Source organism: Sturnira hondurensis, unplaced genomic scaffold, assembly GCF_014824575.4.
Source record: "Sturnira hondurensis isolate 20B ecotype Veracruz unplaced genomic scaffold, ASM1482457v3 Scaffold0000780, whole genome shotgun sequence".
NCBI lineage: Eukaryota > Metazoa > Chordata > Mammalia > Chiroptera > Phyllostomidae > Sturnira > Sturnira hondurensis.
Window position 1 is genome coordinate 23161626 of NW_028073411.1, and position 13206 is coordinate 23174831.

At 59.1% G+C, this 13206-nt stretch overlaps 1 protein-coding gene across 1 annotated transcript in view; it reads left to right on the plus strand.

Annotated features, from left to right (window-relative positions):
* The first annotated feature begins 929 nt into the window (after positions 1-929).
* Positions 930-13206, plus strand: part of KIAA0930 (KIAA0930 ortholog) — a 33737-nt gene continuing 21460 nt past the window's right edge. The window contains exon 1 of the mRNA XM_037049652.1: positions 930-1342. Within this exon, the coding sequence (XP_036905547.1) occupies positions 1132-1342 (211 nt within the window). The 5' untranslated portion in view covers positions 930-1131. The remainder of the gene's footprint in view (positions 1343-13206) is intronic.

Genomic DNA, 13206 nt, shown 5'->3' on the forward strand with positions numbered 1-13206 from the left:
ACTGCAGGGAATGACTTTGGAGATCTAGCTAGCTGGGACCCCCCTCCCCCCCGACCCTGCGCCCCCACCCCGGGCACTGTCTCTCTATCTCAGTCTTGCCCTGTCCTTGGAAGGGGGCCACCAGGGCTGAGGTTGGGGGAGGTCTCTGGCTGCTTCACCCAGATCAGCAGGACTGACACCCGGCTGGAACTTGGCCTTCAACAGGATCACGTGCCCAGCTGACCTACCTTCTCCAGCCAAACCTAGTCAACCACCGAGGGCACACCCACACTGCACAGCCCAGGGGACAGGCTCAGAGCCCTTCTGCACTACTCCAGGCGAAGAAGTCTGTGGGAGCAGGAAGAGCTTGCCCATCGTGCCCCCCATGAGACCTCATTATGGGGGAGCGGGCAACCTATTTCTGGGTTCCTAGGAGGAAGTTCTCAGCGGAACTTCACAGCCTTTGTGATTTGATGGAGAGAGGGAGGGGGACAACGAGCAGGGTGAACGACCAGTCCATCTCCTGAGCGGGTGTAGCGCTAGGAGGTAGGAGGGGCTAACCTGCAGGAGGCGTTTAGGAGCAGAGGTCGGTCTCGGGAAGGGCGGGAGGGCTAAGGGCCTGGAGAAGGTGACTGCAGGGGTGGAGGGGTCATGGGACGTCAGAAAAAGGGGTCGGAGGTCGAGGCGGGATCAGGAGAGCCATTTAAGTAAGAGAGTGGTGTCCCGCCAACTCTGGGTCTAGGAAGCCGGCCCAGAAGCGAGCCCACCCTAATGGGGCGGGGGCGGGGCCTGGAGAAGAGGGGCGGGGTCAGGGAAAGCCCGCCCTGAGTCAGGAAGTGGCTAAGAGGGGGTATGGGCGGGGCCTGACGTTTGGGGCGGGGCCTACGGGCCATGAGGGGCGGGGCCTCGAGGCGAAACCCGGCAGGGCGGGTCGGGGCGGAGCAGGGCAGCCCGGGGCCGGGAGGTGCGCGGGCGGAGGCGGTGCGGAGGTTCGCTGAGATCGCTGGGCTCCGCGGGTGGCGGCGGCGGCGACGCGCACAAAGGCGGATTGTGGCTTCACTGTTGCTCGCGGCGGGCGGCGCCGGGGCGGGGGCGGCGGGGCACGCCGGGAACCCCGGCGGGAGCGGCGCGGGCGATGAACCGGGGCCCGGCATGGCCTCTGCGCGGCCGCCGGGCCGGGCCTGCGCCTCGGCGCCCGCGCCCGCCGGGCTCCGGACCGGGCCGCCCGCCCTCTCCGCCACCGCCGCCTCCCCCGAGCCTGCGGGCGGCGCCGAGGCCGAAGAACGCTCTCTGCAGCACATGCTGCGCGCCATAGCCGAGGAACGCGGCCGCGTCAGCCTGCGCCGCGAGGTCTGCGGCCTCGGTGAGTGGGGCCGGCCGGGGGTGATGCCGAGTCGGCGGGGCCGGAGCGGCGCCGGGGTGTGCGCGCCTCCGCGAGTCTCTGCTCGTCTCAGTCTCTGCCTGTCTGTCTCTTCGTGTTATCTCTGTCTTTGCGTGTGTCTGTCTCTGCGCTCGTCTCCGTGGCTCCCTGCGTGTCGCGTCTGTCTCCGTGTGCCCCCAGGTTCCTGGGTCTTTCCTGTGCTCATCTGATGTGTCTCTGATTTTGGTCTCAGGAGCATCCCCCATGCTTAGGTCCCTGTGTCTCTTTCTTTCCCGTGTCACTCGGTGTCTCCCTCTGTTCGTCTTCCTCTTTCCATTTAGTGGCTCTGCCAGGCCCCTTCTCCAGGAAGTCTTTATACCGAAACCTCGGGGCCTCAGTGCCTCTGCAGAGTGTAGGGCGCTAAATTTGGGGAGACCCTCCGCTCATCATTGCAGGGTCCCACCGGCTGTGGGCAGACCCCCCCTGCAGGTGCACCCTGGTCACTGTCCCCAGCAGACCAGGAGGACTTCCTGAAGCCTTTGTCTTCTTGCACCTGACTGCACCTGCTGGTTCTGCTTGACCCTTAGCTCTCTCACTGGGGGGACCTGTTGGGCCACAGTCTTCCTGAACACACCCGCTTAGCAGAGGGAACAGGGCCTGCTGCCCCTCTGGATGTGATTCTGCTCTCAGGGTCATAGATGTGCCAATAGGGTGGGGTGGAGGGGGGTCTCATATTGTTGGAAAGACCTTGGGACTGCAGGTGTGGGTGGGGACTCCCCCCTGGGCTTCGCTTGAGGTAATTGCTACTGATGGGTTGTGAATCCCTGGGAGCCCCCTCCCCTGCAGTGTTGGGCTTGCCCTTCTCTCCAGGAAAAGACCCCTCCCTTTTTCATGCGGGAATGACTTCATAGCACGCTGTCTGCCGCCCCCACCCCACCCTCATCCCCAGGCTGGGCATTTCTGAGAAGGTGACAGCATTATGGAGAAACGAATATCAGCTTTGGAGATTCTGCCTGTTTCCCCTTCATTCACCACTGGGGAAACTGAGTCCCAAGGATGTCCTTTTTTAAAAAATATTTATTTATTTTTAGAGGGGAAGGGAAGGGGAGGGGAAGAGAAACATCAATGTATGGTTGCTTCTCGTGCATCCCCTGCTGGGAAATGGCCCCTGCTGGGAACTGGCCTGCAACCCAGGAATGTGCCCTGACTGGGAATCGAACCACGATCTTCTGATTCATAGGCCGGCGCTCAATCCACTGAGCTACACCAGCCTGGGCTCCAATGTGTCCTTCTTAAGGTCCCAAGGCAGCAGGGGCATGGTAGCCCCAGGGGATCCAGGCCCCTTAGCTGGGGCTACACCCTGGAGGATGGGTGAGGAGAGGAAAGAAATTCCAGTCCTCTTTTGTACAGGAGGCGGCTTTACCAGCAGGCACTTCCCTTTGGGGAGCAGGTCCCAGCCCGGGCAGGCTGGAGAGGGAAGCTTTCCTTTTGCACCCAGGGGGATGGGTGAGGACCTGGATTTCTCTGGGTTTTTTTCTGAAAAGTGTCATGACTTAGTTTTGAGCAGAAATGGAAGGATCTGCATTAATTCATTCAGCAGACACTCCCTGAACACCTACAGTGTGCCAGGTTGCATGCCAGCCCCGTAGGCCCGCCTGTCACCTGGCACAGCATGTCTCAAGTAGGAGGGGTCTGAGGGACCATCTGCTCCAGGCCATTCAGCCCTTTGCTCAGCAGATCTGCACAGCCCCTCCCATACCCTCGTCACCGTGTTCCTACTGCCCTCTGACCTCTGAGCATCTCTCTCCCCTGTGGGACAGTCCTTGCCCCAAGGAGCCCATAGGGCCATCCCTAAGATCAGTAATCATTCTAGCAGCTGGCTCTCGCTGCCCCATTTCCGAATGCCGGGTGCCTTGTGCGCGCTGTTGTGGGTTTGATGATACTGGAATGCTGTCTCCATTTCACCACCGAGGCACCTGCGGAGGAGGGAGGTGAGAGGCTGGTCCAGAGATGAGGCCACGGCACAGTGGGGACTGATCCTCGGTCCGTCTGACCCCAGAGCCTGCCCCGTCGCCCCGTCCCCCCACCTCCACAATGTGCCGGGCTGCGCCCCCTGCTCTGCATCTGGGGAGAACGGCCCCCTAGCAGTAGGCCCAGGTGGTCACACTATTACCTCATTTCCTGTCCTGGCCTGTGGTCCACCCTCCCTCACGGGCCTCCCCATCTCACCCCTCACCCTGCCCCAGACCCCTGAACTCAGTCTCCATCTGCACTGAGGCTCTGCACATTGAAGCCTGCTGTTTTCTCCACCTGGAAGGCCAGTCCCTACTCAAACCCCTGCAAACCCCTGCAGGTGCCCCTTCAAGCCTCAGCTCCAGGGCTGCCCCCAGAGCTCCCTGGGGGGAGCTCCCTGTACCACCACCTTTGCCCTGGATGGTCCGGTGCTTGTGGCATGGTCGTGGCCTGTGTGGCGGTCTCCCCAGCGGTCCACATCTAGCGAACAAGGGAGAGTTCATTTCTAGACTGGGGCGTGAGGGTGTAGACAGCCGGGGAGAATGCAATCGCAACCTCCTAGAAGGGCACGTGTGGCCCACCTCTCATTTTTCAGGTGGGGAAGGGACAAGCTTCACAGTGACCTCACGCCCAAAGCAGAGAAAGGACCCAAGAGTTGGCCGGAGCCCGCAAGCCGAGCCCGGCCCTGGAGCACTTTTCCACCCAGTGGCTCAGGAAACCCTCCCGGTCTCCACCTCACAGCTGTGACAACCTGTTACATTTAGGAACTCACTGAGACCTCCCAGATTGCTGCTGCTGTTTAACTAAAGCCCTGGTTATTCAGAGCCGAGCGTGTTCTGTGAGGTTGTTTTGAAAGTGTCGGGGAGACTGTGGTGCAGACGTTTGATCCTGGAGAAGCTGTTGTCATTTCTGAGTCACAGAGTACGCCTTTGTGATGGGAGGGAGCGCCCGCCCCGCTGTGTGGGCCTCGTCAGCTGGCTGTCTCGATGAAAGGCACCTTGTAGGTGCAGACCTGACTTGAATCTTGTCTGCCATGGCCTCTGCAGGAGGGGCATCTTTGAGCACTTGCCCCGTGCCAGGAGGGGGTTCGGCGCAATCCCTGCCTGGCGGGAGGGCACCACGGAGCCTGGGAGAGAAGCCGGGTGCGTGGGTGACATGCTGGAGTAAAAGTCCTGCTGGGAACCTCCAGGGCTGCGGCCATTGCCAACAGGATCTTGGTGTTTAATCCACAGGAAACTGCTAGTGATTCCAGGTGACAGGTGAACCAAGCTGGCTGGCCGAGATCACTCTGGTGGACCTCCGGAATCTGAGCTGGGCACACGAGGGGTCCGGTGCCCAGATGTGTGATGCTGGCATCTGGGCCAAGATAGACATAGTCTAACACTTCGGCTGGGGCCTGGGCCTTCTCGTGGGCTCTGGACGTCAGCCCAAGCATGCTGTGTGGCGGCTCCCTTTCCACGGGGCCTCGAGCCACTGACCTTCGGGTAGGCCATGTAGACAGGACCTGGCCCCCCGCCCCAGTGGGAGTCGCAGAGAGGCGCCCTGAGGGGAGGGCCCTGGGCCATACTGTTGTCTTCGGGCCCTTCCCCAGGGAGCATTTCCAGCTATCACTTCCCGTCAGGTATCCCCTTTCTGTGATGCTGTGGGGCAAAACATGCTTTAGGTTCACGGTTTCCTTTTCCCTCAAAGTGCCCCTATGATGTAGGCATCTCTGTACTCCTCTCTGTCCTGATGAGGAAAGGCAGGTGTCACGTGAAGGAACACGCCCCCAGTCCCGTGTCTTGTAAGTGGGCCAGAATCTGTGAGAGCCCAAGCTCTCAGCAGAGGCGGAGCGCACCCGTCCGTGTCCTCTGGGTGCTGGCAGCCCGGCCCAAGGTGGACAGGGGAGGGGCTCAGTGGAGGGGTGAGAATGTGTGCCCCTGGGGGCAGAGAGAAGGGAGCCACCCGGCTGTGGGGGCCGAGGGGCACTGGGCAGCTCTCGGCCTCTGAGAGGGGCTGAGGCAGGACAGCGCACACCTGGGGGTGGGGGCGAGGCTCACGCACTTGCAGGGTGGGGCTGGGCGCCCCAAATGCTCGGCTCACAATTTGCACTTTCTTGGCCTGACCCTCTGGAGATTTTCGGGTGTTTGACTTGTGGGGTGGCCTGTACAGTAGAGGCCACTGCCCGCGCGCCGCGGGCAGGCCACACTGTGTGTGCCTGCAGCAGGTTCCATGGGGGTAGGTTCTTTGTTACCATTTTGCAGATGAGAAACCAAGCTTCTGAGAGGAAGGTGACTCCCCCGAGGTCGGGCAGCTGGGCGGTGGGAAAATGGGGGGTTGTAGGGTTCCAGCAGAGGCCTGTCCGGTGTGACTAGCCATTCTGCACAGAGCTCATGCCATAGGGAATGAAGGGGGAACTGCCTCCCGAGTGCTGGCCCCTGCGTGTGCGGGCACCCTGGGAACGGGGGAAGGACCGCACACGCCCTCCTGGCCTTGTGGTGCTGGGTGAAGGGTAGCTGGGTGCCAGGGGCCGGGTGGGGGTTTTGGTGGGACATGTGGCTGGAGAGGGAGACTGGGGGCCTCTGCGTCCTCATCTGTAAAGTGGATACCACGACATCTGTAGCGTCGTGGGGTTGTGTGAGACCCGGCAGGTGCCGGGCTGGCCGTGTAGGCTGCTGCTGTTCATAAGGGCACAGCACGTGGGCCTGCACATGGACTCACATCTGGACTCGAACTCGGGGCCCGGGCTGCCCCGCAATCACTGGGGACCGTTCCCAGCTTCCCTGGGGCCCCAGGTGCCTACCACCAGCCACAGGCTAACCTGGATCTGGGCCGAGGTGGGGGGGTGAGGAAGTATGACGGCCTCTTTCTCGGTTCCTGGGCCTATTTTTGAGGCCCATGGGTTCCAGCCTCTGTCTGGCAATGTGGCTCTGGCCCTGGGCAGGGGCTCTGCATCCTTTCAGAGAATCCTGACGTTGGACCTCCCGCGTTAGAGAGACGCAGGGCCACAGCCGCAGGGCCCTTTCTGCAAGGGGAGAGGGTGATTGGCTGTGTTGGCGCCGCCCCTGCCCCTGCCCCCAGGCTGGCTGTGGCCCAGAACAAGTCATGCCCCTGGTTGCAGCCTTTGTGGTCCCTGTGGTCCTTCTTCCTTCACCAAGCAGGGCTGGCTCAGGACCGCCCACCCACCCATGATCCTCTTGTTTAAAAAAGGCCCTCAAAATCTTCAAATTTTGGGAGTAAAAGACAGAAGACTGTACTTGAACAACAATTTAAAAAATAAATTAAAAGAAAAGCCCCAGCCCTGGCTGGTGTAGCTCAGTGGACTGAGCACGGGCCTGCGAACCAGATGATTGCGGTTCAATTCCCAGTCAGGGCACATGCCTGGGTTGCAGGCCATTTCCCAGCAGGGGATGCACGAGAGGCAACCATACATTGATGTTTCTCTTCTTCTCTCCTTTCCTTCCCCCCTAAAGATAAATAAGCAAAATCTTTTTTAAAATCTTCAAACTTTTTCCAATTAAAAAATGGTATGTGTGCATACTACTAGAAACTGGAAAATGTAGGAAATGGAAAGAAAATTCCCCATAGTTCCCGTCACCCAGACACACTCTCGGCTCTGTGAAGTCTTGCTTTCCAGCCCTTCCACGGCCTCTCCAATGCGTACTTGATATTCTGTACATTGAGTTTCTTAATCGTGCTTTCTTACTTAAAATTCCTGAAACATGTTCATGTTGTTCAAACTCTCCACGTTATTTAAGTGACTGCAAGATAGTTAAGTGGATGTGCCGTAATTTCCTGAATTGGTCTCGTCGGTGGGAAACTTAGTTTGATCCAATTTTCTGCTGTTATAGATAGCTCACAGTAAACCTCTGTGTCTCTGCAAAGGCTTCTGAGTTTGCATGTCTTCGTTAGTGACCTGAGGCTGCTGTCTGAACCCCAAGGGCAGTGCTGGGACCATGGGTGGGCATGGCGGGTGGTGGACGGAGGTGTGCCGCACTCAAGGAGAACTGTTTAAGCAGTTGGTACAGGACAGGAAGAAGGTGGGCGGCAGAAGGTGACAGCGAGCTGAACGAAGCAGGAGCCCCTTTGTGCCATAGCCCGGGACAGGTGGGGCGGGCAGCCAGGCTGGCTCCCCACATGCACCTACATTCCCACTACGGCCAGCAGCCGCTGCTCCCTTCCGGTCCTCATCACCCCTCTCACTTCTCACCCGGGGCTACCTGGCTGACCCCAGCCTAGGAGAGAGACAGCAGACAATGTGCTCGAGTCCAGGCTGCCTGCGCCAAGGCCCTCTGGGTGCAGCAGTGAATCTGGAGTGGGTGGGGAGCGAGCACTGGGTGGGTCAGGCGTTCTGGGAGCAGGTCTGCTTCTGAGAGGCGTCCTCTGGCTGACCAGCTCGCCCTCCAGGGACCTGGGGTGACCTGGCAATGTACCCTCGGTCTCTTGGCTTTGACTCAGGCAGCAGAAGGTCCTGGGGGAGCTGGGCTGGACAGGAAGGACCCAGAATGCAGCCAACCTAACTGTTGCTGTGCAGACCAGTGTGTGAGGCTCAGACGGGACCCCGACAGGGGCAGATCACAAGAGCCGTAATGCTGATAGAGCCCTCCCACTGATAGAGCCCTCCCACCTGTAGCCCACTGGTACGGTGTTTCCTCACTGTTCAGGTTCAGGACTAGGGGCAGGGTGTGTAGAGGGGAGGAGGACCCCTGGACAGCCTGTCAGGACCCAGCTGGCTGTAGAGGGGAGGGGGGTGTTGCTGGTCATCCTGTAGATGAGGTGTTGGAGCTCCCAGGGTGGGGCCACCCCATTCAGGAAGGACCCTTTGCACACCTGGCTGGGCAAGGGAGGCATCAGCTCAGCTTGGGAGGTAACCCCCCGCCCCGCCACATACACTTATGAGAATGGATATCTGCTATCTGACAACATTCACGACAAACAGCAAGCTGGCTTGAGTTTTTAAAAGAGTATATATTTCTTCCTGATCGGTGTGGCTCTGTGGGTTGGGCGTTGTCCTGCAAACCAAAAGGTCGCCATTTCGATTCTGGGTCAGGGCACATGCATGAGTTGCAGGCCAGGTCCCCAGTTGGCAGCGTGTGCAAGAGGCAACTGATCAATATTTCTCTCAGACATTGATGGAATAAATAAATAAACATTTCTTTTTAAAAAGCAAGCAATGAGAGCATAAATAAATGGAACAACAAATCAATGTTTCGTCCCCACCCCCTGCCTCTCTCTCTAAAAATCAGTCAATAAAAATTTTTTTTAATATATTTTAAATTTTTATTTGTACTTTTGGAGGGGGGAGAAAAAGAGGGAAACATCAATGTATGAGAGATACATCAGTCAGGGCATGCGCCCTGACTGGGAATCAAACTGACAACCTTTTGGTTTGCAGGCCAGTGCTCAATCCACTGAGCCGCACCAGCCAGGGCAAAAAGAATTTTTCTTAGTAAAAAATGACTATATATTTTTGCCTCTTTTGAATGACCAGTGAATTCTTGAGAAATGTCTGTTGGCAAAGTGAGAAGGGGGCTTAATTTTTATGTATTTGTTTTGTCTTGTAGACAGAATTGCTGTTACCGTTTATCCTTAATGTAAAAAATCCTTTGCTTTGGGATGTGCATTGAGCCTTGAAAACATTATATTGGGACATTTCTTATGACAGAACGTGAGAAAAGCAGAATCCAGACCACTGTCTCTGAAAAGCAGGCAAAACCCAGATAATAAGGAAAAGTGACTTATACAAAGCGCTCACCCTGCCACCTGCGCGCCTCGGTTCGGGGCCAATGAGAATGAAACAGGAAGAAGCATAAATAGGAAGAACCACATCCCTGCCCCCAAAGACAGAAGAGCCCAGAGCTACAGTGCTGCATTTGGGGCTGCAGGGTTCACACCTGCCGAGCCCCCAGCTCTGTCCCCAGGTCCATCCTGTTGACCCACAGTTTGTCTGTGATGGCCGGGGGAGAAGGGGGGCCTTGCCCCACTGCAGCAGCCTCATTCGCTGCTGCTCAGCCCCTGGGATCCTCGTTCTTGCAGCAAAATCCAAAGAGCCAGCCTGCGGGAGCTGCATGCAGCCCCAACTGCAGGGCGAAGTCACCCTCAGCCAGGGCCTCCGCACCTGGCGTCTTCCCAGAAGTCCATCCAGGACACTACTCTCCTGAGGAGGGCCGGAGCCCGCACAGCCACCACCTGCTGTTAATGTGCACCTGGTATTGTGATCTCCCGTGGCCCCTCGTGACCAAGGAGTGTGTCCCCATCGGCAGGTGAAGATGATGAGACTCAGTGAGGTTGGGGCTTTGGTTCAGGGTCCCAGAGCAGGTCTGGGATCCAGGCATTCTGCATGTGTGTGGTCTGTCTGTCCATTCTCGCACTTACCTGTCCTCTTCTCCCGGGAGAGGCATTCTGTCCTGTCTGTGGCCTCCCCTGCCCCTGCTTTCCATGGCGAAGGGGGTTGCAGAAGGAGCGGGAAGGGAGGGGGGCACGTCGGAGGCTGCCTGGGAGTGGGTGTTTCTGGGGACCCTCGTGCATAGCGGGGGACAGGAGCTGAGCAGGGGAGCAGGGCCTCCCTTCCCTCCTGTGGGAAGGATGGGAGAACGGCCTCTGGGGGGGGGGTGTGGGGGTCGCCTCGTATCCAGAGGGGGGATGCCAGGTGCCACTGGAGATAGACCACCTAAAGGGCCAGCTGCCCCAGAACCCGTGCTGCGTGCTGCGTGTCATCAGCCTTGTGTCTCGGCACGTTGGGAGTGCTTAGTGCCCTTCAGCCTGAACTGGAGAGCCCGCCAGAGCTGGGCGCCAGGGTGTAGCAAGTGAGCAAGGCGGGCCCTTTTGCCAGGCTCTGGGTTGGGTCAGTCCAGCAGGGTCCAAGCCTGGCTCAACGCGCCGGGCGTGAAGAAATGAGTGAGCAGGTGCACTCACTTGGCTGAGTCCCTCTGGCTGGACGTCAGTGTCTCATGGAGACAGAGGGATGGGCGGCGAGGCTGGGTCATGAGCATCTCCTGCAGCGCGGGCCTAGGCTTCCAGGAGGCTGTGACATGCCTCACGCCATGTAGCACCTTGGGGTGGAGGTGGGATGTTCACTGGTTGGTGACCCCAGGCAGTTGAGTGGGGTGGGGGGGGTGGCAGTGGAGGAGCCTGGGCCCCAGCTCCTGTCTGGGCGGGGCACCTGTGTGGGTGTCCGAGGGGGCCTGAGAGGTCATTCAGGAGAGTCACAGCTCATTTTGGAGGCCTGTGGGTGCATCAGAGCAAAGTGGTGAGTCAGGGTTTGAAAAGGGCACGGTGTGAAGAGCTCACCGGAGAGATGACTGAAGTGTGGAGCTGCTCTTTGTGCTTGGCTGTGTTTGGAGCCCCCAGGGAACAGCCCCCAGGGACAGCCAGGTGCTGCATCCTGTGAGGAAGTCCTTGGGCTGCAGGCATGGCAGGCTTTGCTGCTATGGAGAGTCTGGGGGTGTTTTTGGGAACTGCAGGCCGAGGGCCGCTCTGGCGGAGCCCCACCCCATGCAAGTGGCCCTGAGGTCAGGGGCAGGGGATCTTCCTCATGGAACCCAGGGCCTGGCCCAGAGCAGGCACTCAGAGTGGGTGCTGATGGCGCCCATTCTCACCCTGCCGGGTCACCTGGCTCCGGGTGACTCCGTCCCTGTGGGATGGGCTGTCAGGGAGGTCCCGGATGAGGTCCGTGGGTTGTGAAAGCACCTTGAGGGTTTCACTGCATTGTGTGTGTGTGAGGAATGATCTCGAACCCAGCTATTGCTGGTGGCGGCCTGGAGGCACGTTTCAGGGCTGCTACATCGTTTCCTGAGCAAACCGAAAACTGGTGGTTCAGCCAACACCTGCCAACTCCCGGTTGTGGGCTGGCCCACCTGGGTCCAAGGTCACCTGCCTGCCAGGGGCCTTGTCTAGGTGGGGAGGAGCATAGGCCTGGCGGTTAGGAACCAGTGTGACCAGGTCGGGACGGTGGCCTGGCTCTGCTACATACTGCAGGGTGACATCAGACAGGTGACTTGTGTCTTGAGCCTCAGTTTCCTCATCAGGTCAACGAAGGTATCCTGGGATACCTTCGTATCCTGGGATTTCACGGGATCTTGGTGAAGATCAGAGGAGGCAAAGTAGCTCAGGTGGGCACCCAGAAATGGGAGGGGTCGAGGAAGGCCCCACCTGCGGGCAGATCTGTGGGGTTGAGCCCCGGGGAGGGGACAGTGCAGCTGCTCTCGCAGGTGGGTTGGTCTGGGCTGCGGCCCTGAGCGTTTGGTCAGGGAAGGAGTCTGGGGGCTGGAGTATGGGGTCCACACCTCCAACTTCACAGGGCCTTCTGAGGAGTCCGGCTCATCTGGCAAAGGATTGGAACTTTTAACCGAAGAAGGCGGGGAACCAGGCCTGCTGGGTGTTGGGCTTGTTCTGGTCCAGCCAACCCCACACTACCCTTAGGCTAGCATGGGGGGGGAGGGGGGGGATGGCGGGCCATGCGCTCGCTCACATGGGTACCCGTCTGACGAGAACTTCCCGTCGGAGAGCCTCATCAGGACAGCCTGGGCTTCCCTCGGCGGTTTCTTTGTCCTCTGTGCCCCGAGGGAGTGTCCCGGGCCAGCAGGGCGCATTGAGAGGCACAGGGTGCTGAATGGCCTATTGAAGGGGCACAGAGGCCTATTCACTGGGCCCAGGCTATTGCTTGGACACTCCCCAAAAAGGACATGACCCCCCACCCCAACCTTTTGGGAGGCCAGGCCCAGCTGATGGCCTTGTTCTGATGGCCTGGGGACGGGCATTGGGCATCTACTTCCTGTGGGTCACAGCTCCGCTGGTCCATTCTCCCTACTCCAGGGAGACAGGAGCTGTCTCCTGTCCCTCTCAACCCCCTTTCCACCAAACCCTTCAGGGTTCCCGAGTCCTCTGAGGATACAGACAAGGCCCGCAACTCAGCGAGGAGGTCTCTGAGGTCAGGTTGTCTGCAGCCTGGGCCTTTTTTCCTGCCTTCGCCAACCAGGTATCCCCCCTCCACAGGCCCTGGTGCACCCCTCCTTTGCCCACTTTACTCATAGTTAGGAGCCCTCAGCTGAATGCCCTCTTCAGGGGGCCTCCATGGGGCACTGACCAAGGCTGGCGCTTGTCATGAGGGCTCAGGGTGCACACCTGCCCACCTGGCCCTTGCCCAGGAGGCTGTCCTACTCATCTGGTGATGCCTGTGCTCACCTGCAACACACACTCCACCTGCTAGGTGCCGCTCACCGCTGCCGCCCCACCGCTGGCGCTGGGCGCCATGCCTGAAGGTGGCCCCGGAGACAGACGTTTTCGGGGCTGAACGGGCCCTGTGCGTGGCTGCCGGTACCAGCTCCAGCAGTGAGACCTGGACTTTCCTGCACTTTGCAGACACGCTGGCGTCGTCACCTGACTTTACGCACACAAGCCAGGTGGACAGCCGCTGGGAGCAGGCGGGGGTTTCGGGGCCGGCGTCCCTCCATGGGCGGTTTACCCGTTCACCTTTCACTGCTGAGCATGAGGCCCACCTTGCTTCACGCCCCTTCCGCCTGCAGTGCCAGCAGGTGCTGTGAGAAGTGAAAAATAGGACCTTCTAGTTCCCCTTCCATCTCCTAAGGCTGTGAAGGTGAGTGTCCTTTCCTGTCTTACATGCCAGTCTGCTTCTCCCTTTGCTCGCTGCTCGCTGAGGCCTTCGCTTGGGCATTCCAGCGCCTTTCCAGGGCGGCGTTTGTGCCTCCCTGTGTCTGTGGTGCGTGGGGTTTTTCTCTATAGGAATTTTTTACGTGGTTTATCATTCTTGTCCTAAAAAAGATGGTATTTATTTATTTGTAGAGAGGGGGAGGGAGAGAGAAAGACGGGGAGACAAACATTAATCGTACACCCCAACCCGAGACCTGGCCCACAAT